Source organism: Urocitellus parryii, chromosome 9 (genome assembly GCF_045843805.1).
Source record: "Urocitellus parryii isolate mUroPar1 chromosome 9, mUroPar1.hap1, whole genome shotgun sequence".
In the NCBI taxonomy this organism is placed as follows: Eukaryota; Metazoa; Chordata; class Mammalia; order Rodentia; family Sciuridae; genus Urocitellus; species Urocitellus parryii.
The window spans coordinates 27,588,769-27,615,375 of record NC_135539.1 but is presented as its reverse complement, the minus strand read 5'-3'; the positions used below and the strand labels follow the sequence as shown (position 1 = coordinate 27,615,375).

Below are 26,607 nucleotides of genomic sequence, written 5' to 3'. Positions count from 1 at the left end.
ATGTCTCCGGCGGCTGCAGCGGCTGGAGGAGGCGAGCGGCGGCGGCCCCCCATAGCGAGCGCCCGGGACAGCCGGGGCCGGGCCCGCGGCGGGCCGGCGGGCGCAGCGCTGCTCGGCCTCGTGCTACTTGGCCTCGTGCTGTACCTGGTGCCCGCGGCGGCGGCGCTGGCCTGGCTGGCCGTGGGGGCTACCGCGGCCTGGTGGGGACTGAGCCGCGAGCCCCGAGGCCCGCGCGCCTTGCCGTCGTTCCCTCGCAGCGCGCGGAGGCAGCGAGCGCTGCTCGCCTCGCCCCCGGCCAAGTCGGCAGTAAACGGAAGCCTCCTAGAGCCTCGGACCCTGCTCGAAGGACCCGACCCCGCCGAACTGCTGCTCATGGGCAGCTACCTGGGCAAACCCGGCCCGCCGCAGCCTGCCGCCGCGCAGGAGGGCGGGGACCCGCGGGCGCGGCCCGGCCGCCGCCTGCCCGCCCGCTCCTCGCCGCCCACGGCCCAGCGCGCCCCGTATGCTCACCCGTCTCCCCCCACCCCTCTCCTGCGGCCCTCCGGGAGGCCGGCATACAGGTAAGAGCACTGCGCGGAGCGTCGACCCTGACCCCTGCCTAATTTGGTGTAAGTCTCCTGCCCGCCTCTGCCTCGGCTAACCGCGGTCTTAACACTCCTTCCCTCCCAGTTCCTAGGCTGCTGGACGGTAGTGCCTGTGGGCCTGGGAGAACGCGAGTCTCCGCAAAGAGCCAAAATACTTCTTTGCGTTTAGTCAACGGAATGTTTGGCTGTTTTGTCTGGACCAGAGAAATGATACCAGGCTCAGGAAATGCCTCGATGATAAAACCTGATTAAAAAACATAGTGAAAGTGTTAAATTTTTAGAGTTTTGATAAATATATTTAGTTGAGAAAATGAACTAATGTGCATTTTTCTGATTAGCATAAACTGATCCAAAGAATACTGAAAAATTTCTCCCAGTGCAACCCAGTAGCATAGTGTACATGTGTAGGCAAGGTTTTCAATTTCACTCTAAAATTGTTGAAGTCTGTGATAGAGACAGCTGTTGAACAGCTGCCACTTTCTGCCCACAGATGGAAATTTGCCATAAAAATACTGTGTTCAGTATTGCTTGGAAAGAGATATAAACTCTCTGGAAAATGTCTGATGTTCTTTTAAGTTTCTCTGGTTCTATGGTGTGTCTCTCATTCTTCATAGGGATTGTGGGACTTTACCCGGTCGGTTTGTGATAACCCCTCGAAGACGCTATCCGATCCAGCAGGCCCAATATTCCTTGCTGGGGGTACTGCCCACAGTGTGCTGGAATGGTTGTCACAAGAAGGCTGTGCTCTCTTCTCGGAACTCAAAGATGGTGTGTAGCCCAGTGACTGTGAGGATTGCCCCTCCAGATAGCAAGCTAACTCGTTCTCCAGGGTGAGTATTATTGGAAGAGTGCTCTCCCTTTATGCCTGCTTTTTACTTCTATAGTTGTTTCTCTGACAAAACAATTATTAAAATGAAGAAGAAAGGAAAAGAAATGACTGCTTATTTAAATGAGAAATCCCAAGTTCTAATAAAAACCTTCGTTTATTTTTTGTCCCTGGGCTAGCTTTCATTGCTCAGGACAGGTTCTGTGAATATATAAATGATACTTTTGCCAGTTGGTTAGATTATGGTTTCCAGGGGCTTGGGTCTAATGCTGTGTGGTATAGCAATTAAAATATCTTACAGCTGCTATAATCTTGTCTTTTGTTACAGACCAGAACGGTTAATCAACTCAGCACTGCCCTCACCATCGAGTAGTGTCCCAGACCCATGTGCAAAGGAGACCGTGCTGAACGCCCTCAAAGAGAGGAAGAAAAGAATTGTGGAGGAAGAAGACCAAGTGTTTGTTGATGGCCAAGAGAATAAAAGAAGGTAGCAGGCCCCGCAGATGCTCAATGGGCTCCTGTGCAGATCCTGGGTGTTCAGTGAAATCTAGGTCATTCTTATAAAGGGCCAGCTTCAGTTTGTGAGTCTTTAAAGTCCCCTTCTCTCATGTCCTGGTAATAAGGACATTAATGTTATTCAGTTTGTAAAGACAGATTAGATAATTTTTATAGTTTTTTTCCTTTCCGTAGATTATCCATGTTGGGATCCTACTTCTGATATAAATATGTTAAATATTATTTTGGGAAGAGAATTCTCAAGTCTTCTCAATTTTATGTTCAATAACTTGGGTTCAAAATCATAACTACTCAGGAAGTGCTTGTCAAAAATGAACTAGAGTATGGTCTGTTTGTATAAAGATGAAACCAATTTCCTTATTTTGTTTATATGATTACTCAATAAATATGGAGTTAAAAACTTCCTAAGTACAGTGAGAGGAGAGGTAGTTAAGTGGCTCTTTGGGATATAGGACTATTTATGCTTACCAAGGAGTCACCTGAGGATTATTTTATTTATTTATTTATTTGTTTGTTTGTTTATTTACTTTTTGTGTGTGTGTGCTGGGGATTGAACCCAGGGGCTCTCCACTTATTTTTGCAATTTAGCAAATATTTACTGAGCACCCATTGTAATGCCAGACCCTGTTCCAGGATCTGTGGACAATAAACGAGACAGAATCCCAGCCCTCATGGGACATTTTTTGAGAGAGATAGGCAGTTTTTATTTATTTGTTTGTTTACTTGTTTTGTAGTTGTAGATGGGCAGTATGTCTTTATTTTATTAGTTTTGCTTTTATGTGGTGCTGAGGATCAAATTTAGTGCCTCCCACATGCAAGGCAAGCACTCTGCCACTGAGCTACAGCCCCAGCCCAAGATAGGCAATTTTTAAAAATGTCAAAATGAACAGTGTAATCATGGATTATAAGTATATGGGGATTAAAAAAAAAAACAGGGAGATAAAGGTAACAAGAATGGGGCTTCTTCATATCTAGTGGTCAGGGAAGAGCTCAGAGGAGAGAGTGAACCCCACACCTGAAGAACATGACTTTTGTCCCCATTACCTTGACTGGATTGTTTATACCCAGCAGTTTTAAAGTTGGCTGTCCATGGTACTGTAGAAGACAAAATTAAGTAAAGGAAATCTTAATTTATGTATATGAATTAAGAATATAGGAAAATCAGGTGATGATGACCCAGACATAGAATTTCAGTTGTGATAAATGAGCAGTTTGTGCTGATATCATCTAGCTAAGTAGAAATGGCAGAGTATGAGTAGGGCAGTGGCACTTGCCTATAATGCAAGTGACTTCAAGAGACTAAAGCAAGGGGATCACAAGTTCAAGGCCAGCCTGGGCAACTTAGCAAAGACCTTGTTTCAAAATAAAAACTTAAAAAGGGGGCTGGGAATGTGGCTCAGTAGTAAACTAAATATGAGTTCAATCATTACTGCAAAATTAAGAATGGCAGAGGGCAGGGAGGAAATAATTTTTATGGTCCAGGTAGGTGTCTCATGTTCTCCATGATGAAGATTTTTCTTGGCTGTGGTGCATGTACAACTAAAGATTCAGTCTTATCTTTCCCATGATTGAAATAAGCAGTGATCACGTGTCATTTACATGCTCTTATATGTGATGTGTAGATTTTTACCTAACCGTTTTGGCATGTTAACCTCCAGAGCACTGTGAGGTGTGTGGATTGGTCCTCAACACACTTGCGGTTTTTGTTTTTATTTTTTCAAATTTGTGGGTGTTGGGTTTTAAATTTATGATCATAATACTTCAGTGTCAAGTTAGCAAGTAAGAAATTGAAACACCTGTGTAGTTCAAAAGGTCTTAAAGTATTTTCATGCTATCCTTCATTACCAGGGCTATCTCAGATTAAATTTACCTTTCAAAGACTTAGAGGTTTAAAACAACTTTTTCCTTTTCTAGAATGTAATCTATGTTCCACAGAGGTAGTATATAATCCCAGGTGTCTGAAAATATGCTTTGGGTGGGCGGGGCCATGTTATTTCACTGAGAATTTTTTTGTTTATTGTAGATGCCATGGGTAGGGGGGGATCATGTTATTTCACTGAGAATTTTTTGGTTTATTGTAGGCGCCATGATAGCAGTGGGAGTGGACATTCAGCATTTGAGCCCCTGGTGGCCAATGGAGTCCCTGCTTCTTTTGTACCGAAGTAAGTGAGAGTTCATCTGGATGAAATATCAGCTGTTAAGGAAAAGGGCATTATCATATCTGTTGCCCTAAAGATTTCTCTTTGCTTTTTGATTTGCTAAGTAGTTCAGGTTCACATTTTGAAATCAGGAAGGAACATTTTGAGGAACCTGCCACATTAACTGTCTTCTGTCCAATTTCTTTTCATACTTTTACATTAATATGAATAAACTGCTAAAGTTAAAGGGCTTGTAAGTGTATATGATGACCAGGTATGTAAACAGAAGGATCACAAGGCTTGTTTAAATAGACTAAATGCAATAAGTTTCTGCATTTGAGTTTGAAAATACATTGGAGAAGTGAACATGGTGTCACACTCCAGGAATCCCAGCTACTCTAGAGGCTCAGGCAGGAGAATCACAAATTTGAGGGCAGCCTCAGCAACTTAGTGAGAACCCTGGCTGAGTAAAAAAAAAAAAAAATGGTGTGGGGCTAGGGGTGTAGCTCAGTAATTAAGCATCCCTGGGTGCAATCCCCTATAAATGTACCAAAAGAAAAAAAAAAGCATTGGAGGGGAAACAAAATGGAGGGGGGGGAATCAGAAATATGTGTGGAAAGGCTTAGGATAACTTACACATAACTACGTGATGTGGCTGTCAGAAAAGCTAATGTGATCCTACTCTGCTGTTAGAAGATGATTAGAATGAAGCTGGGAAGTGTGGTTAGTCCTGCTTTCCATAGTTATGCTTCGGCTGTCAGAACCTCATGTTCAGTTCAACATACAAGAAAGGATGTATGCAAACTGAGATTAATTCTAGTCAAGCAACCAAGAGATTAAGGGGATTTGTTGTTTTGGGGGTTTTGTTTTGTTTTTCCTTTTCATTGTGCATTATAAGCATACATAACTGGGATTCATTGTTAGGTTTTTTTAATGTTTAATTTTTAAAAGATTTATTTTAATTAGATATATGTGACAGCAGAATGCATTTTGATTCACTGTACATAACTGCAGCACACCTTTTCATTTCTATGGTTGTACATGATGTGGCGTCACACCATATGTGCAGTCATGCAAGTATCAAGGGTAATGATATCCATCTCATTCCACCATCTTTCCTGTTCCTATACCCCTCCCCCACTCCTTCCTCCCCTTTGCCCCATCAAAATTTCTCCATTTTTCCCATGCCCCCTTCCCCCAATCATGGATCAGCATCCACTTATCAGAACATTCTGCCCTTGGTTTTTAGGGATTGGCTTACTTCACTTAGCATGATATTCTCCAGCTTCATCCATTTACCTGAAAATGCCATTGTTTGTTCTCTTTTAATGCTGGGTAATATTCCATTGTGAATACATGCCACAGTTTCTTTATTCATTCATCTATTGAAGGGCATCTATATTGCTTTCATAGTTTAGCTATTGTGAAATGAGGTGCTATGAACATTGATGTGGCTGTGTTACTATAGTATGCTGATTTTAAGTCCTTCAGATATAGATCGAGGAGTGGGATAGCTGGGTCACATGGTGGTTTCATTCCCAAGTTTTCTAAGGAGTCTCCATACTGCCTTCCAGATTGGGTTCACTAATTTGCAGTCCCACCAGCAATGTATGAGTGTGCCTTTTCCCCCACATCTTCACCAACATTTATTGTTGTCTGTATTCTTCTTCTTTTTTTTTTTAATATTTATTTTTTAGTTGTAGTTGGACACTATATGTTTGTTTTATTTATTTACATGTGGTAGGTACATTTATTTGTTCATCAAATGTATATCTTCTGAGGAGGGTCTTTTTAGCTCCTTAGCCCATTATTGATTGGGTTGTTTGTTTTTTTGGTGTTAAGTTTTTAATGGATTTTTTTTTTTCATACACCGACGCAGTAACTTTAGTTTGTTTATATACTCTTATGTGGTGCTGCGGATTGAACCCAGTGCCTCACTCTTGGGAGTCAAGCGCTCTACTGCTGAGCTACACCCCAGCTGCCAGTGTTAAGTTTTTTGAGTTCTTTATATATCCTGATGGGCGTGTGGCAAAAATTTGTTCCCAAAATGTAGGCTCTCTCTTTACCTCATTTGTTTCTTTTGCTGAGATGAAGCTTTTTAGTTTGTGTCCATCCCATTTATAAATTCTTTATTTTATTTCTTAGGCTTTCAGAAGTCTTGTTAAGGAAGTTGGGGCCCAATCCGACATGATGAGGATTGGGCCTCCTTTTTCTTACTGTTAGGCGCAGGGTGACTGGTGTAATTCCTAGGTCCTTATTCTACTTTTGAGTTTGTGCAGGTGAGAGGGGTTTATTTTCATTTTGCTGAATATGGATTTCCAGTTCTCCCAGCACCATTTGTTGAAGAGGCTATCTTTTCTCCAGTGTATGTTTTTGGTGTCTTTGTCTAGTATGAGATAACCGTATTCATGTAGGTTTGTGTCTGTGTTGTCTATTCTGTACCATTGGTCTACGTGTTTGCTTGGTTCCAATACCATGTCATTTTTGTTACTATAGCTCAGTAGTATAGTTTAAGGTCTGATGTTATGCTGCCTCCTGCTTCACTCTTCTTGCTAAGGGTTGCTTTGGTTATTCCGGGTCTCTTATTTTTCCAAATGAATTTCATGTTTGCTTTTTCTACTTCTATAAGAACTGACAATGGGATTTTAATTGGAATCGCATTGAATCTGTATAGTGCTTTGGGTAGTATGGCCATTATGACAATATTAATTAAGTTGATGTCCAAGTGTTGTATTTCTTTATTTTTTTGGATGCTATTGTAAATGGGGTAGTTTTCCTAATTTCTTTCAGAGAAAATTTCTTACATCACTGATGTGTAGAAATACGTTTGATTTATGGGTATTGATTTTATATCCTGCTACTTTGCTGAATTCCTTTATTAATTCTAGAAATTTTCTGGTGGAGTTTTTAGGTCCTCTAAGTATAGAATCATGTTGTCAGCAAATAATGATAGTTTGAGTTCTTTTCCTTTAATTTCATATCCCTTTAATTTCCTTTGTCTTTCTAATTGCTCTGGCTAGAGTTTCAGGGACATGTTGAATAAAAGTGGTGAAAGAGGGCATCCCGGTCTTGTTCCAGGATTCATTGTCACATATTCATACGTATTCACAATATAACAGTCTGCTTGGGTCAGTTTTACTTCCCAGTACCTCCCCTTCTCCTGCCCCCTGTCCTTTCCTCTGTTGGTCTCCCTTCTGTTTTCATGAGACACTTTCCACCCTTTGTTTTTTCCTCTCTGGCTTCCACGTGTGAGAGAAAACACAGCACTTGACTTTCCAAGTCTGGTTTATTTCACTGAGCATGTTCTCTAGTTCTTTCCACGCACCAGCAGAAGACATAATTTAATTTTTCTTTATGTCTGAATGAAAGTCTGTCTGTCTGTATGTATGTATGTATACCACGTTTTCTTTGTTCATTGAGTCTTTGGCAGACACCTGGGCTGGTCCCATAATTGGGCTGTTGGGAATGTTCAGGGGATTTGGAAACGCCAGAAGGGGTGGTGGTGATAGGTGAGGGAGTTTTGAGGATACAGAAGTACTAGCCCAGAGGAGATTGACCTCAGGGGAAGTATTGGGAAATAAGGAAAGGAAGCAGAGTGGTCCTCCAAAAGGTAAAGAACTGTCAAGGCTCCATCTGGCTGCAGGTAAGATCTGTGGGTAAGAGCTTAGGGGAAGACTTCCTAATAATGAAGTGTAGAATGTACGGCTCATGGCTGGCACAAATCACTCTGGGAGGTTGTTGTCTGTATTGTAGCAGGAAGGATATGTGGGGAATGTCTGTTTTGGTTGTAGGTTTAGAAACAATAGTTGGTTCCTCTTAACTCTTTCTTTTAGCAGCTTTATCGAGGTATAATTGACATATAATGCACTGTACCTGTTTGAAGTATAAAATATGCCAAGTTTTGCCACATATGCCCCTGTCACACCATTCTGATGAAGGTAATGAACACATTCATCACCCCCAGACTCCTTCGTGCTTCTCTTGTAATCAAGCCCACCCTGCTCCAGCTGTCACGGCTCTGTCTCAATAGATGAGTGTGCATTTTCTGGAATATTATATAAATGGAATCGCACATTTGAGTTTTGAATGTTTGGCTTTCTCTACTGACTTTCTCAGATATATTTAGCCAAATTGTGAGCAGTGCCAATTAAGAGCACTGTCCTCTTCCTTCCATCTGTATGTAGAAAGGTGTTATAACCACAGATGGACCCTTGGAAGGATGCTGCCTTCAGTAGTACATCTAACCTTTTCCCTTTTCCCTTAGACCTGGGTCTCTGAAGAGAGGTCTCACTTCCCAAAGCTCAGATGACCACTTGAACAAGCGATCACGCACCTCTTCTGTGAGCTCCCTGACAAGCACGTGCACAGGTGGCATTCTTAGCTCCAGCCGCAATGCAATCACCAGTTCCTATAGTTCCACCCGTGGCATCTCACAGGTACAGTGGTGGCTCTGTGTTGCTGGGGCTGTGGGGGAAGGGGTGGGGTGGGGGTCCTGGCGTCACTTAATGAAAATGATTACCAACATTGGGATTATCTCTAAGCTAACAGAGATTCAAAGCCTTAAATAATAAACTGTAGACCAGTGGAATGGAATAGAAAGTAAGAAGTAAACAGGGTAGAAATAGAGCTATTATTGCAAATAAATGTAAGATGGCTGAACAGGTCAGTAGTATTAATTTGATCCAAAGCTTGGTTGTCTGGGTTGCATTGGACCATAGAAGAGATTTATCCTATAGGCATGTAATATTTAGAGTAAGCTTTAAGCAAAACTGGTTGATTGTTGTTGAGAAAGGGGATTATGTCGTGCAAGGAAAAAAAAAAAAAAAACACTCTGCTGCCAGCCAAGCTGGGGCTGAAATCTTGGCTCTGACACTTAATAGCTAAAGGGCAGGTGAATCATATGAACTCTTCCTCATCTTTGAGGGATTATTAAAGCACCCCTTCAGCAGTGTGTCCATGGTGGGTATTATAGATGGGAACTGCTTTAAAAAAAAAAAAGTGTGGCAAAAAAAGGTTATTGAGGGGAGAGATTTTGAGACATGTTCATCAGTCCTGAGGCCTTTATAGCAATATCAGTGAAAGATGAGGCCGAGCCTTTAATTTCTTTTGTCTGTCTAATTGCTCTGGCTAGATTTCAGGGACCATGTTGAATAGAAGTGGTGAAGAGGCCATCCCCATCTTGTTCCAGGATTCATTGTCATGTATTCATACATACATACAATATATCAGTCTACTTGGGTCAGTTTTATTTCCCAGTACCCCTTCCCCTCCCCTTCTCCTGCCCCCTGTCCTTTCCTCTGTTGGTCTCCTTTCTGTTTTCATGAGACACTTCCCACCCTTTGTTTTCTCCTCTCTGGAATCCATGTATGAGAGAAAATATACAGCACTTGAGTTTCAGTGAGTGGTCATGGGAGCGAAAATGGCACCACTGTAACCTTTCCCTTGAGCACCTGTTTTGTGTGGGGCTCAATGCTAAGCCGGATACATGCATTTCCTAGCTTAGTCACCACAGTGGCCCTATTAATTACATACTTATTCCTATTTTTAAATTATTTTTATTATATAAAAATTTTCCAATATAAATAGCTACAGGAAACTCCACTGTAGCTTCAGTAGTTACCAGCGTTTTTTTGGATAAGGAGCCTTAACTGAGCTTGTCACCTTTGTTACTGAACGTTTGTCTTTATTCTATAATACTCTCATATCCCCTTTTTCATGTCTTTTTTTTTTTTTTTTTTTTTAATGGATCCCTTTTGCAGAATTTCCTACATTCTGGATTCAGTTTACGTCATTATAATGTTGTTTCAAAACATATTCTCTCATTCCTTGTGAGTAGTTGGATCCTAGAGCTTGATTAGATTGAAGCATCATTATTTGAGCAGGTATTGCGTAGTGGTACTGTGTTTCCTGACACATCTCATCTCAGCAGGCAGACGACATCTGGTTTCCCACTTCAGGAATGTGAATATTGACCGCTGGTTTTGGTGTTGCTGGTCTGATTCATTTAAATTTTCTTTTCTTTTTTTTTTTTTTTTTAAGAGAGAGTGAGAGAGGAGAGAGAGAGAGAGAGAATTTTTTATTTATTTTTTGGCGGACACAACATCTTTGTTGGTATGTGGTGCTGAGGATCGAACCCGGGCCGCACGCATGCCAAGCGAGCGCGCTACCGCTTGAGCCACATCCCCAGCCCCAGATAAATAGTCTTATTGCTTTTGATCTCTCCCAAAAATCTTTGTACATTTCCAGCTCAGACTAAAGTTGGCTGTTTCTTCAAATAGTTTTGGTTTCTTCCAGTGGAAATTCTATTAGAACTTAGTCTAGGTTCTAGCAGAGATACAGATCCTCCAAAAAGAAGAATCAGAATCATTAGTTCATAATGACATTTCAAATTCACATTTAAGATGGTAGGGTTTTTTACATAAAATTACTTTGGTTTTATATTTTTATGTATTCTTGCACAAAAAAATGTTGGGTCATGATTAATTTCTTGGTTGATCATTGTGTACTGTTCAGCACCCTGTGGCCATGGTGCATGGTGAGGAACAGGGGAGCATTTGTCTACATTCTGGCCAACAAAGTTGGTTCTCACAGTTTGGGGTTTTCATCTATAGGACAGGTGAAGAGCAGTATCTGATTTTTGTCTCATGAGTGAACATGGGCTTCTTTTCGTATGTTGAATGATTTTTTTTTTTAAAGAGTGAGAGACAGAATTTTTTTTTTTTGATCTTTATTTTTTTAGTTTTCGGCGGGCACAATATCTTTGTATGTGGTGCTGAGGATCGAACCCGGGCTGGATGCATGCCAGGCAAGCGCACTACCACTTGAGCCACATCCCCAGCCCTTGAATGATTTTTTTTATTCTCGTTCCATTATCATTAGTTCATAACTTTTGCCCATTTTTTTTGAAGGGCTGCTGGTCTTTGCTCATTTTCAAGAGTTTTTTCTATATTAGAGAAATCTATTCCAAATGAAATAAAGTTTTAAATATAAAATAGAAACCACAGAAATATTAGCGGAAACAGGCTTTTTGTGCATTGCTGCTGGAAGTGTAAGTGGGCTCCTCCTCGCCGGGCCAGAAATGGTCGGTGCTAGAGGTGCTGCCCACGGACCAGCAGCGGTGCTCGCAGAAAGCTCCCTCTTCAGTAGGGCAGCTAACACTTTTAGAAGAATACCTTTACTTTCAGTTTACACTTTCAGAACTAGCACTATATGATTCTGTTCCTGTTTACATCCTTACCAAAAATTTATAAAAAGCAAGGTTCAGAAGAACTCCATGCAGCGCCCTCTTCCTTGGGCGGCTGGGTATGTGTGTGATTCCACGATGCTTTCTTGCCTTCTCATCTTTAATCTGGTAACGTGACTGGGTAGGTATTGTCCGTATGTCCTTGTGTCATACTTTCATACAACTGGCAGTTTAGCAGAAACTGACAATAAGTATCGAGACAATAGGGAAATTATTATTTATTTAATTCTTGGAGACAGGATCTTGCTAAGTTGCTGGGGCTGGCCTCAAAGTTACAGATTCTCCTGCCTCAGCCTCACAAGTAGCCAGGAGTTACAGGCTATGTGCTGTTGTGCCCAGTAGGAGTTTACTCATTACTGTATATTATTCTTATTTGTTGAAATGTATGCCTTTCTTGGTTTCAAAAGAATATTTAAGCATTGATAACTTTCATGTGAAAATAGAAACTGAAAGCAAAATTCCATTATCCTGGCTCTCCTGGTCTCTGCTCCATGGCTTGCTGCTATTTAACATTCTTACTGTATGTGCAGGTACAATCAATGTCACTTAACAAGAAATGTATCATTAGTGATTTTTTTCATCATTGAGTGAGCGCCATAGAGTTAGTACACTTACCTGACCTAGTTGGTATAGGTCAGCCACTCAGTGTAGCCTCTTGGTACGACCAAGGAACTCAGTAAACATGAGATGGATGAGTCTGCTGCAGATGTAGCAGGCACAGTTTTATAGTAAACCTTCTTGTATACGTAAGTAGGAATACACTCTAAATAAATATATACATCAGGAGCATAGTCTTTTATTTTATTATCCTTATCAAGCATTAGATCCTGGCTGGGCATGGTGACGCATGCTTGTAAATCCTACTATTTAGGAGGCTAAGGCAGGAGGATCATGAGACTAGCCTGGGCAGTTTAGCAAGACCCTATTTCAAAAAAATAAAAAGGGCTGAGCGAATGTGTCAGTGGTAGAGTAGCTTGCCTGGTGTGCTCCAGGCCTGGGTTCAATCCTCAATACCATGGAAAGAAAGAGAAAAGGAAAGAGAAAAAAAAAAAAAACAGACACAGAGAATTGGATGCTGTACATAATTATGTGGGTTAAGCTTTTCTTTTTGGTAGTGGTAGTAGGAATGCTGGATTGAGCCCAAGGGCATTTTGCCACTGAGCTGCATCCTCAGTCCTCTTTACTTTTTAATTTGGAGACAAGGGTCTCACTGAGTTGCTGAGGCTGACCTTGAACTTGTGATCCTCCTGCCCCAGCCTCCTGGGAGTACAGGCGAGTGAGTGCCACTACACCTGGCAGTGTAGCAGGTTCATACCAGCATCACCAGAAATCCCTGCGTCATGCTAGTCTTAATAGGTGTGGGAGTTCTTCGGCTCCATCATTTATGTAATGTGTCACTGACCCAACGTGTTGTCTTGCAGTACAGGGCTGGCAGAGTGCCAGGATTGGGGGCTCTTTTTCATAATAAAGAGGCAGTATGTGTGCTTTTCCTTTCCAAGTGTCTTACCTATTATATCTTGTATAACATTCTTTGTCATATAATCTTATTTTTTAAATGGCTTTTGAAATTGTAGTGTAATATACAGAGAAACACAAATCATGACCACCCATCCGCTGGTCAGGTAATAGACATTTTTAACACCTAGCGTCCCCTGGTTTGCACTTCGCATCACTGTACTCTTTCCTCTTTTCCTTCCTGAATATTTTTAGTACCACAAATAGTTTTTTCCTTGGTTTTGAATTTGGTATAAATGGAAGCAGAGCATGCATTTGTCATTTTATGTTTTGACTTCTTCCAGTCAACATTTTACTTGTGAGGTTCGTCCATGTATGTCACTGGGTCATTCATTATTGTTGCTTTATACAAGTCTTTTGTTTGGTGCACATACATAAAGTTTGTGTATGTTCAGTTTAAGCAGGTGTTGCCTGTTTATTTTATTTTATTGACACCAGGGATTGAACCCAGGGGTGCTTAACCACTGAGCCACATCTTCAGCCCTTTTAGTTTTTATTTTGAGACAGGGTCTCGTTAAGATGCTTAGGGCCTCACTAATTGCTGAGGCTGGCTTTGATCTCAAGACTGTCCTGCCTCAGCCTCCTGAGCCACTGGGATTAGGACATGTACCACTGTGCCTGGCACAATTTCTGGAGTGCTTTAGTTTATACTTTTAGGATCAGCAGTACATGGTCTTGTTCCTGTTGTTCCGCTTCCTCACCGCTCTTGGTACTGTCAGTCTCTGGCAGTTCTTGTGGATGTTAGGTGGTATTCCGCTGTGGGTTTTACCTTGCATTTCCCCAATAACTGGTAAGACAGAAGTGACAACTGTTTATTGACTATTCATATACCCTCTTGTAAGAAATATCAATGGAGTTGCTGGCTAGAGTATGTGCCTAGTGTCTGCTCTGTGTCCACTGCCTTGCCGATGGCCTTTGGAGAAGCAAAGATGAAAACCCCGTCTTTGCCTTCAGGGACTTTTCCTGGTAGAAGAGACAGATACGGATGATCTGCACATAATCATAGATGCCAGAAGTGTAGCAAAAATCACAAATGTCATGACAGCATGTTTTGAAAAATAAAGCCAGGTGTGGTGAATGGGGAGGCAGATATAAGATTGTAAGTTTGAGGCCAGTCAGGGTAACTGAGCAAATCTTGTCTCAACATAAAAAATAAAGGGGCTGGGAATGTAGTTCAGTGATAGAACATCCCTGGGTTCCCAATCTCCCTTATCACAAAAAAGTTTAAAACTAAACTTAATGAAAACAAGATTTAGTTTACTGGCTTATCTTCCTAAAAGTATGTTTAAATTTACTTTTGTCTCCATAGATAGTCTGGAGTAGACTTGTGCATATAGCTCTGTGTTGTTACTGAATATCATCAATCTTACTACTACTTTTTAAGTATTTTTTTAATATTTATTTTTTAGTTGTAGTTGGACACAATACCTTTATTTTATTTATTTTTATGTGGTGCTGAGGATCGAACCCAGGGCTTTGCACGTGCTAGGCGAGCGCTCTACCGCTGAGCCACATCCCAGCCCCTTAGTTCTACTTCTTATATGCAAAAGGTGCATTCATTCCTTCTGTGTTTAGGCTTTTCTTTCCTTTTTTGCTTCCATAATTGTAATTGCCACAATACCATAACTGACAATTGACTTTCTTTTCAGGGGTCTTCACAAAGAAATATTTTTTAGTTCCTTAAAAAGGGACTTTACATGCAGTGATGAACACAACCACAAGAGTATCTCTCTCTAGGGTTGTGTGCTCAGCTGTCCCTGGGCTCAGCTGTGTAACTCTGATTGATTTCAGCTGTGGAAGAGGAGTGGTCCCCCTGCGTCCCCCTTCTCTAGCCCAGCTTCCTCCCGCTCTCAGACTCCGGAGAGGCCAGCCAAGAAAACCAGGTGATTATTACCTCCTCCAGTGACCGTTTGCTCTGTGTGGACAGGCAGGGGTGAGGAGGGAGGGGTTGGAGCTGGCTCTCGGGCATTGCATGACTCGGACTCAGTGGATCAAGAGCATAAGACTCAGAGAAGGGCAGTGATGCGGGCACCTACCAGCATGGCCCTCCTCCTGCAGCCTCGAACACTGGCTGCACAGGCCCTGCTCTGCCTCTTGCTCCAGCAGCCACTCAACAGAAGTGCCGAGAGGGTTCTGGGTATGCAGCCAACTGAAGCTCTGCTCCTTGGAGATCTAGGCTCGGCAGACTGCGTGGGGTTGTGGTTGGTTTAAGACAGGCTTCTCTGGGATCTTCGTTTCTATAGGAATTCTCCTTTGACCTTTTTTTATGTCGACATACTGAGATCTTAAGCATGGTTAAGAATGATGTGGCCTAGGCTCCTTGGCAGTTAGAAGGGTGTAGAACATTATCAAACTGAATTCCACCTTTCAAAACCCCACAGAGAAGACGAGCCATGTCAGCATTCCAGTTCCTCGACTCCACTGGTGGCCGACAAGGAGTCCCAGGGAGAAAAGGGTGAGTGGATGAGCAAGCAGGAGCTGTGGGTGGAGGGATGGCTGAAGGAGTACTGCTGAGAACACCTGGCAGAGCTTTGCCCTGTCTAGCTAGGGCAGCCTGGCTTCACAGTTAAAGGAGAGGGTCGTACAGACAAGTCCCATGTGACACGGTCCTGGGTAGAGAGCTGTACCCAGTATACCCAGTAAGCATTGGATGCTACATTTGGAGCAATTAACTATTTCCCCTCAACTATTAGAAATAATCTTACAGATACCATCTGGGGGCCCCAGCCATGGAAGATAGCATCTTTTTAGACACACAGTGACAACTCAGTGTTAAAAGCCAAGTGGATAGAAAAGCACTCTGCCCTGCTGGGAGAGGGAAGTAAGCCAGCAGGCCCTCTTCCTATCTTAAGTTGCAGACACAACCTCTCGGAATCAGCCGAACTCGTGGGCTTCCCCATCTACACCTGGCAGCTCTGGACAGCGGAAACGGAAGATCCCGCTGCTGCCCTCCAGGCGAGGGGACCAACTGACCTTGGTATGTCTAGTCACCCACGTTGGCCCTCTTGCATCTTGGGAGGGCTGGTGCAAGTGAGCTTCTGCCGCTGTACGATGGCCCAGCCTCTCCATTCCTCTTTGACAGCCTCCACCGCCTCAGCTTGGTTATTCTGTCACTGCTGAGGACCTTGACCTGGAGAAGAAAGCTTCACTCCAGTGGTTCAACAAGGTCTTGGAGGACAAGACTGGTAAGGGGTACACATCAGTGGCACATCCAAAGGCCCCATGTGTTCGTTTCCTTTGGTTTTGGTTTTATTGTTCTTCTAAAGGGTTTCCTAAGAAAGAGTTTCTTGTTTTCCTTTGTTGTTCTTCTGAGAAGTCCAGCTAGGTATTTTGTTTTTGTTTGGTAGGGGGATTAAACCCAGAGGCACTTTGAACTCAGGGACGCTTAGCCACTTAGCCACATCCCCAGCCACCTTTCTTGTATTTTATTTAGGAACAAGGTCTCACAGAATTGATTAGGGCCTTGCTAAATTTCTGAATCTGGCTTTGAACTCTCCATCCTCCTGCCTTAGTCTCCTGAGCCACTTGGGATTACAGGCAGGCGCCACCACCCCCAGCCACCTACCTTTTCATTAAATCCTGGAGTACCGTGAGCGCTGGTTTTTTTTTGTTTTGTTTTGTTTTTTGCTGCTTTGTTTTTATATTTTTTAGATGTCAATCATTTATTTATACATGGTGTGGAGAATCGAACCTAGTGCCTCCCTCACACATGGTAGATGAGTGTTCTACCACTGAGCCCCCAGCCCTCAGTGAGCACTATTGAGGGGAACAATTTCTAGATCAGGCTGCTAGCCCTGGAGCTTCCCTGTGCCATCTTGAAAGAATTCTTCAGCAAGGGGCAAAGGTTGAATCTTGTCTCTCTCCCTCAGATGTTCCTCCAAACTCCATCAGTGAGAACCCACCCGCCACTCAGCCTTCTTTCACTTTCACCCCGCCTGCTGTGGGGACCCCTTCTGCAGCAGCCTCCCCGCCAGCCACGGGCACCAACCCATTGTTAGAAAGCCTGAAGAAGATGCAGAGTCCCCCAGACCCATCCCTCCCAGGTAAGCACCGTGCAGTGTTGGCCCTCGGGATGAAGCCCAGCCTCATGCTTCTCTGTCAGTCTAAAGTTGCTGCTGCCTCGAGTAAAACTGGGAAGGCAGCATGGGTCGGGCTCCACTCAAAGCCTAGTCTTGGGACTGCTTTGAGCCTTGCTGTCATCATCTGTAAATGAGAGGACCATCCTGCGAGGTATCTGCAGTGTGGCTTACTAGACAACAGCCCCAAATAAGATAAGTTCCTCCACGTGGGTTTCCAGGGTCAGTTGAATGTCACAGGCCCAGGCCTTCAGGTTGTGCAACCTCTTACTGCACTTCCTCAGACAGTAGTCCAGGTGTAGTGTGCAGCCTCCCGGGGCCAGGGGCAAAGAGTCTGCTCCTTGCAGCTGATGGGTGAGCATGGTGCATCTCCATTAGACAGACAAGACCTATCTAGGTCAGTGCTCTGGTGACATGGCGCCTCCACGTATAACCTTGAGTTAGGTCTTGGGTTATTCCCTTCTGTCTGTCTTGTGGTCTGGGGGATGGAAACAGGAGAACCTCTGAGTGAGTTTCATAGGCTGTGCAGCGTAGACTTGTCACACCTCTCAGCTGACCAAGGGAGGCACCAGAGGCGCAGACATGCTGGTTCTGTCCTACTAGAGAACTCGGGTTTCTTACTTTCTTCCTAGAATCTGCTGAAGTGGCCACCACCACAGGCCCGTCACCTCTGAAGACACCCAGCCTGCTGACCTCCCTTGGCTCTCCACCACCAGGGCCCCTGCCAGGCACCTCTTCAGACTCAAAATCCACAGCCACTTTCTTGGGGCTGGTCCCTGCCTCCTCCACAGCACCTGTCGTGGACACCAAGTCACCTCCAGCCCTCCAGATCGACACATCTGCCAAAGCCCCAGGCCCGCCTACCCCCTCCCCCACCTCCAAGCAGAGTGGGCTGTTCGGCATGTTGAGCAGCATGCCCTCTGCCCCTTCCCCAGCTGCTCCAGCCGCTCTGGCTGCTCCGGCTGCCCCGGCCACACCTGCCGCCCCAGCTTCTCCGGCCACCCCAGCTGCCCTAGCCACGTCTTCTGCTTCTCCCATGTTCAAGCCCATTTTCATGACACCACCTAAAAGCGAGAGCGAAGGCCCCTCTGTCACATCCGTCACAGCTGCAGCTGTTTCTAGCTCCACCCAGCCCATGACCACCAGTACTGCCACCCCAACTTTTAAGCCCATCTTTGGTGACCTGGGGCCACCTGCATCTGTGCCCTTGCCTGCTCCCTTTTCCTTCAAGCCAACAACAGCTGCTGCAGCCCCAGCTGCCCCTCTCTTTGCTGGCCTGGCCACTGCCACCTCAGCCGTGGCTCCAGCCACCACTGCCAGCACATCCACAGACTCTGCTTCCAAACCTGCTTTTTGCTTTGGGGTCAGCAGCGTGGCCAGCGCTGGTGGCAGCACGACTGGCAGCTCGACCCCCGCCTCTCAGCCCTTCCCCTTTGGAGCACCCCCTGCCTCTGCCGCCGGCTTCACCCCCGCCGTGGGCTCTGTATTCCAGTTTGGCAAATCCACTGCCACACCAACATCCACAGCAGCCACCACCTTTGGCCAGTCCTTGCCCGGTGCTGTTGAGGCGGCCACCACCAGTAGCAGCAGCAGCAACAGCACTGCTGGCTTCAGTGGCTTTGGCAGTTCCCTTGCCACTTCAGCCTGCACCACCAGCAGCCAGCCCACCCTGACTTTCAGCAACACCACCACCCCCGCGTTCAGCATTCCCTTTGGCTCTGGTGCCAAGCCCTCCCTCCCAGCATATCCAGTGGCCACCCCCCAGCCCACATTTGGGGCTGCTGATGGGCAGCAGCAGGGGTCCTCCAAGCCAGCCCTTGCTCCAAGCTTTGGCAGCTCGTTCACTTTTGGGAACTCTGCAGCCCCTGCCCCGTCTGCAGCACCAGCGACGGCCCAGCCTGCCTTTGGCAGCTCAACACAGTCAGCTTTTGGCTTGAAGACCACCGCCTCGGCCTTCGGCGCCCCTGCCAGCACACAGCCAGCCTTTGGAGGCACGACGCCTGTTTTCTCCTTCGGTGCAGCCACCACCTCTGGCTTTGGAGCTACCACCCAGACCACCCCCAGTGGGACCAGTGGCTCAGTGTTTGGCAGCTCAACTCCGTCCCCTTTCACGTTCGGGGGATCTGCAGCCCCAGCTGCCAGTGGGGGCTTCGGGCTCAGTGTGGCTGCCCCAGGCCCCAGCTCCACCTCTGGGGCCTTCAGTTTTGGAGCTGGACAGAGTGGGACCACAGGAACCGCCACCCCCTTTGGTGGGGGCTTGAGTCAGAATGCCCTGGGTACACCCAGCCAGAGCACACCCTTTGCCTTCAATGTGGCTGGCACACCTGAGAGCAAACCTGTGTTTGGAGGTAAGATCAGGAGTGGGTGTGGTCTGCTAGGCCTGATGCTGGGTAAAGGAACTTGTTGGTAAAGACCAGTAAATTGCAGGTGGTAGTAAGTGTTCGCTAGTGCCTTTCAGGGGTCATGGAAAGCCTTTCTGAGCAATCCATTTCTTCTGAGGGATGTCTGTGACAGAAGGACTGGCATGTGGGTGGGGAGCTCGTGAGCCTGGCTGGTGCTAGGGCCCTGGGGGCAGAGGGAGGCAAGCTTGGCTACAGATGGAAGATGGTGTGAGAGAGGTTCTGAGACAGGCAGAGGTGAGCCTCGGGCTCCAGTGATCGGATTTTAAGTATCAAGAAAATTGTAGAATTTGCAGCAGAATGAAGTGGTCTTATTTGCCATCCGGAAGGTGAATTTTTGTCCTCAGAGCTTCTGTGTCCTTGATTAAATAGAGAAATACCAGGCATGGTGGTCATCTGTAATCCTAGTGACTAGGCAGGAGGGTCAGAGATTGGAGTCTGGCCTGCGCGGATACAAAAAGGGCTGGGATGTGGCTCAGTGGGAGAGAGCACTGCCCAGCATGCATGAGGCATGAGTTCAGGCCAGTGCTGTAGAAGAGAAGCCTGAACTTCAAGTCAGCACTGTGTCTTTTCCAGCAGCTCCCGGCTGTTGAGGTTAAAAAAGGCAGGTAGCTGCTAATCTCCAGCCTGTGGGGGAATGCAGCAGGAGGGCAGTGGACTTCAGGTCTCTGGCAGGAGAAGGTGCAAGGTGGTTGTGGGGACCGTGAGCTGGAGCAGTTGACAAGTGAATGTAGGGGTGGGTGGGTGGAGGTCATTGGGTTTCTGAGGAATCCTGAATCATCTGAGAGCTGGCAAAGTCACCATGGTTTGTGATGGAGAGGGCAACAGTGAGCCAAGGGCCCGCTGAATAAAAGAGGACATCTGGCAGTTGATAGATGTTCAGGAGCAAGACTGATGATATTGAAGGAGCAGGGAAGAGAAGTGGTCTGGACACAGCTTCTGGGGAGCAGGGAAGGTCCTGCCCCCCTCCAGCCTGACACCGTACCAGAGAGGCAGCTTTCTTTGTGGCAGGGAGAGGAAGAGTGGGCAGGGCCCTGCAGAGGGAGTTCCAGAGCACCTGGGAAGATCAGATGGTCCAACAGGGTGGTGTGCTGGAGTGAGGTGAGTCAGGCTGTCAGAGGGCAGGTTGGCAGAACAGAAGAGGCATGGCATGCCTGGGCTGTGTGCACAGAAAGTGGGGCACTGAGGGCCTGCTGGCTCACCTGAGCTCCAGGTGTGACCGCTGCAGTTGGCTATGGTGGTGTGAACCAGGGCTGGCAGGTCCTGTGGGAAGCACCCTGCAAAGAGCAGACCCTCTGCCTAGTTTCTCTGCCGTCTGTTTTCTTTCCTCTGACCCTGGCTCAGTCTATACAGTCCTCTGCTGTCTGTTCTAGGCACCTCCACACCCACCTTTGGGCAGAGCACCCCGACTGCTGGAGTGGGCACAGTGGGCAGCAGCCTCTCCTTTGGGGCTTCCTCAACACCCACCCAGGGCTTTGTTGGAGTTGGGCCTTTCGGTAAGTAGCCATCTCTCCACTGCCAGTGTCATCTGCTTTTCTCCTCTGTAAGGAGGAATTGGGGTGTACGGTTCCTGGCTCTCCAGGCCCCTGTGGAGACAGCTCCTGGGGGTCCAGCACCACCCAGCGGGAATTGGACAGCAGAGTTGAGAAGACAGTCCCAGGACACTTGGGGAAGTCAAGTAAAAATGGATTTGTGGGCCTCCCTATGGGACTTTTGGAGGTTTTGCATTTTAATAGCGTCTTTATGGGGCTGCCATGGCATCTGGGGACCCTGTTCAAGTTCCCACTGTTTTGTTGACTTAGAGCTGATGCCTCAAAACCATGTGCTCAGGGAGCAGCTACCTAATAAGGTCTTGTCAAATCTTTCCAGGATCAGCAGCCCCTTCGTTTTCCATTGGTGCGGGATCCAAGACCCCAGGGGCTCGACAGCGACTGCAGGCCCGAAGGCAGCACAACCGCAAGAAGTAGCCTCTGTCCTGTCCCCATTCCCAGCCCTTGCCCAAATCTGGACCTCAGCACCTGCTAGAAAGAGCCTCTGACCCTTCAAGTTCCGTAAAACAGAACTATCCTAGATCTCTGGCTTCAGCCACCAAGGGAGGTGGTGGCAGCCCTGGGGCCCTTTCCCTTTTGGAGGGAGTGGGCACCTCAGGGAGGGGGCAGGCGAGGGCAGGGCTAAAGCCTGAAACCTGTACTTGAACAGTTGCACTGGTGAGGCTGGAGAACTAAAGAAACATCTGTACATACTGTCCGCTCTCTTCCCTGGCTCGTCTATTGTGTCACTTAAGTCAGGTGGCCTCCCTTCCCACCTCCCCCGCCCCCAGGACCATCCTTGCCAGAGGGTGTGCGATGCATCCACTTGAATCTCTGTTGCATTTCATGGGATTGGGGAAAATGGATTATCCCTAAGCTTTACTTGCTTGGCTAGGCTATAAGAAGTGGTCCTCTTCCTCTGGTCCCTTTCGGGGACTCTTATTTCCCCATTACTTGCTGCTTTGTCCCTCCCTGGTTCCCTGCAGGATTCCTTTTTAAATGACCTTGAATCTAGCTTTGCCTTGGAGACCCCAGTGGGTGTTGCTCCCACTGCCCCCTTTCTCCCTGCCAGGTCTGAATCCAGTCTCCTGCCCTCTGCCAGTTTGGCCCCTAAAAGCTTGGTGGCTCAAGACTGTTAAGTCTGGCAGAGCCAGCGTAAGACCCTTGCTGCAGGAGAAGCTCTCGGAGCAGGCAGGATGCCCACAGCTGCTTTCTGCTGCCTCCTCCCCCTGCTGGCCTCACTGGCCACCCTCTGCCTCCGGGATTGTCCACCCCACGCCTTGTCCTGTGTCACTGTCTGAAGCCCATGTCTGTCGCTCTTTGAATCGAGTTTGGAGGAAGAATTGAATTGTATGTGTGGCGGCATGTTGGTAGTGCCGGACCTAACTGTCTCAAGCCTCCTGGCCTGGCCAATCAAAGTGGCACCACTTGAGAGCCACAGTGCTGGCTCCTGAGTTTTCCAGTGGTGGTTAGACTTTAAGGGCTGGCAGCCCAGGGGATGGGGCCTTAGAGAAACAAAGACCCTCTCCTTCCAACATTCCTCTCCCACCTCCTGACCTCACTAGGCAAGGCCACTCCCAGTATGTCCAGTGTACACCAATGAACCTTCCTTGAAGTCAGACCCTAGTTCTTTCCTAAACAGGACCCCTGCCAACCCTTCCCTCCCCTTCTCCCCTGGCTCCCAAACCACACTCCCCAGGCCCTAGAGCCTTGCTGCCACGCCCATCCTCTTTGGAAGAAGTATGAATGCGTGTGTCTAAATTAAAAGAAAATATTTAAACATTTTTTAACAAAATAAAAATTTATTTTTGTATTTAAGCTAAATTGCCTTTTAAATTCCTTCAAGCTTGGTTCATTGAGGTGGTTAAGTATAAATGCTGTTGATTAGAATTAGCTGCATAGTTAGGTTATGCCTGTGTGAAGGAGGGGCTCAAATGCTGTCCCAGGCAGCTTTCCTGAGGGACTGGAGCGCCTCCTAGACATGTTATAATAAGTGTAATTCTTATTTTATAAATGTGATGTAGCTGTAGTTAGTCCCCTCCCCCTTTGTGACTGAGGCTGAATGTCTTGTGGCAGGGGACTGCCTCCACCTCAAGGGGAGCTGGGCACTTGCTGGCCTAGCTGTGTGGGGGGCTGAGGAAGGAGCCAGGACCTCAAGTCCCAAATACCTGTTAGGACTGGAGGGGTGGGGGTGGGGCACAGGTCTAGGGATGGAGCCTCTGCCTGCACCTGGTGTGGGGCGGAGCCTCTTAGTTTTAGTCTGAGCTAGTTCACCTCTGCTCCATAGCAGGCCAGGAACCCAGAGGGGGGGGCCTGCTCTAGCCTGGGTGTGAGTGCGTACATGTTCTGCACTGGACAGAACAGGAGGCTGGACTTTCCATTACAAATAAAGGTGTAATTCCTGTTGTCTAGTTGGACTTTTTAGTATGAATGTGAGACTTTTCTCCTTGCTTATGTCATTACGAATAAAAAACTGTGACCTATCAGATGCCTGTGTTCTGCCTTTTATTTATGCAGGCAGCCCCCAGGGAGGGACCCAAGGGACTAACTAGGACCCTCCACTCAGTAACAGCAGTCCTGTGGAGCCTACAGGCGGCCTGGGCAGCCTCACTTCCCACAGGTGGCCTCAGCAGCTGCACCTGCAGCCTGCACATCAGCCTTTCGCCGTCTCCTCTTTCTCTTTGGGGCTGGGCCGGGTGCAAGTTCTGGTGCCAGAGCTTCTGCCTGGGAGGCTGAGCTGGAAGGTTAGGACGGGTCAGGTAGTTGTGCCCGAGTCACCCCATACCTCCCAAGCAGGCCACCCCTGGCTCCCTCACCTTGGCACCTCTGCCCGCTCAAACACAGCAATGAAGAAGCCACCAGTAAGCGTGGTCTCAGGGGAGGCTCGGAGGCAGTGCTCAGCACCTGGGAAGGTGCTGAGACCCCGGTGGGGCCAGGAGGGCAGGACAGGAGCTAGCCTGCAAGGAAGGAGGGGAGGGATCAGGCTCCAGGGGCCACTCGGCAACCCTTCCATGCCCTGGGGAGGCCATCACCTGAACCCTGGGTTCTGCTGCAGGGCGTCTCGGACCACATCTTCATTCTCTTCCTGGCAAAGGGAGCATGTTGAGTAGACCAAGCGTCGCAGGGAGGGGAATGAGAGCGCATGGCACAGTGCCCGCTGCTGGAAGCCCGCCAGGGCACGCAAACGCTCCTGGCTAGGTGTGCCTGACCCCTGCTCCTCCAGTGGCCTGCTCAGCATCCCTGGGGAGAAGAGCGTTTTGATCAGTTTCCCAGGCTGCTGCATCCTGTGCTGAGATCCTACTTGATAAATGAGAACATTTTGTCTGCAGGCCTAAGGTCATTATTGAGTCAGAACCAAGACCCAACCAAACTGGTGTGCTTCAGCTCTGGGGTGGGGTATCCCACAGCCACACTCTCCCCATCTCACCAGAGCCACTACAAGAAGGATCCAGCAGGATGTACTGGACGCGATCATAACGCTGGTCCGTGGGTGAAACAGTCAGGAAGTCGACCTCAGCTAACTCACAGCATGAGACACCAGCCCGGGCCAGCAGAGTGGCCATTGATGCCAGCCGCTTGGCATCCAGGTCAAAGGCAAAGATCTTTCTAGGGAAGAGGGCAGAAGGGGGTGATCTGGGAATTCATGGAGCATCTGAGGGAGAGCCACAGCTCTGACACACCCAGCAGCACCACGCACGTCAAGTCAGGACACAGAAACAAGAATATCTAAGTGTCTTAGGGGGTCTCTGAGATAACAGGCTTAGGAACCTTATCTCACACCTGCAACCCCTGGAAAGCTTTGCCTGGGGAAACCATGAACCGCCTCAAGTCTGTCCTCTCAGCCTTCAATATAGTTTTTTTATTTATTTTTTAGTTGTAGGTGGACACAATACCTTTGTTTTTATGTGGTGTTGAGGATCGAATCCAGGGCCTCATGCTTGCTAGGCAAGCACACCACCATTGATCCACAACACCAGCGCAGCCATTTGAATAAAAATTTCTTTATTCCTACAAAGTACAGGATCAGACCAGACCCCATCTGACCTTGGCACTCACCCCTGGTTCTTGAGAAGAGCTGCCAAATGACTGGTCTTGTTGCCTGGGGCAGCACATGCGTCAATGACATGAGAACCTGGTGGCGGTGCCAGTAGCGTGGCTGGGAGGCAGCTGGCCTGACAGTGAGCACAACAGCTGGGTGAATAGGAGCTGGGGCTGGCCTCCCACATCCTTCCCTCACCCACTCCCTACCTTGTCCTGCAAGATGAGGTGACCTGCAAGGTACAGAGGGTGTTCATGCAGATCTGTTTGGGCAGGAAACACAAGTAGCTGCGGCAACAAGGGGTCCAGAAGAAAGTGCTTCCCCTTAAGGGCCCTCAAGTCCTCGAGGCTGCGGGGAATGTGAATCATTAACTCATCTCCTGAATTCCTCCCCAGGCTCCACTTGCACTGTTTATCACAACCAATATTTTAAATGCTATTAAGTGCTGGGGATGCAGCTCAGTGGAAGAGCACCCGCCTAGCATGTCTGAGGCCTGGGTTCCATCCCCAGCGTGTGGGGGAAAAAAGGTAGAACAAAAGTCCTGGGAGCATCAGTGGGATGGGGCTGGCCATCAGCCCTTGAAAAGATACAGGGGAAACTGCTAGAAATAGGAAAACCCAATAAGAGTAGTCACTGCCACCCAGCACCTCTCTTCCCAGACTCCTGCTTCTCTGTGGCCCCAGACACTGCCCCTGGATGAGGGCAGCCAGACAGGACGCTGAGCTCTCACCTGGAAGCCTGGCCCTGGTAGGAGAAACCCTGTCTCTTGAAATAATCAATGGCGTCACCACAGCAGGTCTTGAGCGTGTTCACTCTCACAAATCGAGGCACCTGGGAGACTAGAGAGCAACAGCGGTGAGCGAGCAGGAATACAGGCCCCTCTTCGGCGGCCTGCCAGTACTGCCCTCCGCGCCCCCTTGCCTCCAGCTCACCTGGGCTGGGCCTCGACCCCACCTCCAGCAAGTCCTCGTTCCGGCTCACGCCCTGGCGAACCTTGAGCCTCGCCAGCTCGGCCTTCAGCCTCGCCTGGTGCCGGCTCAGCAGGGGCTTCCAGCGGCCCCCAGCCCCTCGAAAGCCCTTTCCCAGCAACAACTCATACACTAGCACCTGGGGAGGGAAGACCAAGACCCAGCACTGAGCCCGACTCGCCTCAGAAATTCACACGACTGGAGGCTAAAAGGAGGCCGCCGTCCAGCCCGCTTTAGGTCACGGCGACTCCCTCGTCCCTCACTACACAAGACCCTGGGGGCAGGCAGAGGGCTGGAACCGGCGCCCTGCCTTCCGGACCCCGGGAGGCGCGGCTCAGGGGTCGCGGCTGCCCTGCCCCCCGTGCAAACGACCCGGCGCCCTGCGTCCTCGGCTCCCAGGGACGGCACCCGCCCCCGCTCACCCGGGCCAGGTGCGGCCGCAGCTTCTTCTCGGCGCGGAGGAGGCCGGCGCGGGCGATGACGGCGTCCAGCACGGCGGCGTAGCGCTGCGTCTCGCACACCAGCGCGTACAGCGGCTTCACGTTCTGCGGGCGGCGGGGCGCGCTGGGCTGGCGAAGGAGTGCCGCGCCGCGCCCCGCCCCGCCGCCCGGTCCCGGCCCCCGCCCCGGCCCCGGATGGGGCGCCCACCTCCCCCGCGCCCGGCGCCGCTACCTGGAAGCTGCTCCCGTACACCAACGCCTTAATGGAGCCCTGGCGGTTCTCCACGCCCGCCAGCACGGCCGCGGCGGCCGCGTACAGCGCCATGCTGCCGCC

The 26,607-nt window shown here is 48.1% G+C and overlaps 2 protein-coding genes across 3 annotated transcripts; one reads left to right on the top strand and one right to left on the bottom strand.

Annotated features, from left to right (window-relative positions):
* On the top strand, window positions 1-23,312 carry Pom121c (POM121 transmembrane nucleoporin C). The gene is made up of 13 exons (XM_026396865.2): window positions 1-560; window positions 1,199-1,414; window positions 1,739-1,897; window positions 4,008-4,088; window positions 8,329-8,500; window positions 14,614-14,705; window positions 15,204-15,277; window positions 15,675-15,799; window positions 15,905-16,007; window positions 16,692-16,865; window positions 17,531-19,246; window positions 20,671-20,793; window positions 21,167-23,312. The coding sequence occupies exons 1-13, from the start codon at window positions 1-3 to the stop codon at window positions 21,262-21,264; spliced, it is 3,693 nt and encodes a 1,230-aa protein (XP_026252650.2). The 3' UTR covers window positions 21,265-23,312.
* On the bottom strand, window positions 22,621-26,607 carry Nsun5 (NOP2/Sun RNA methyltransferase 5). 2 transcript variants are annotated; one of them, XM_026396866.2, is made up of 10 exons: window positions 26,506-26,607; window positions 26,256-26,378; window positions 25,798-25,972; window positions 25,596-25,704; window positions 25,075-25,213; window positions 24,883-24,998; window positions 24,254-24,432; window positions 23,859-24,066; window positions 23,643-23,783; window positions 22,621-23,563 (listed from the first exon to the last, which is right to left on the bottom strand). In XM_026396866.2, the coding sequence occupies exons 1-10, from the start codon at window positions 26,596-26,598 to the stop codon at window positions 23,434-23,436; spliced, it is 1,413 nt and encodes a 470-aa protein (XP_026252651.2). In that variant the 5' UTR covers window positions 26,599-26,607; the 3' UTR covers window positions 22,621-23,433. The 2 variants fall into 2 exon arrangements, with proteins under 2 accessions (XP_026252651.2, XP_026252652.2); XM_026396867.2 differs by having other exon boundaries at window positions 22,621-23,558.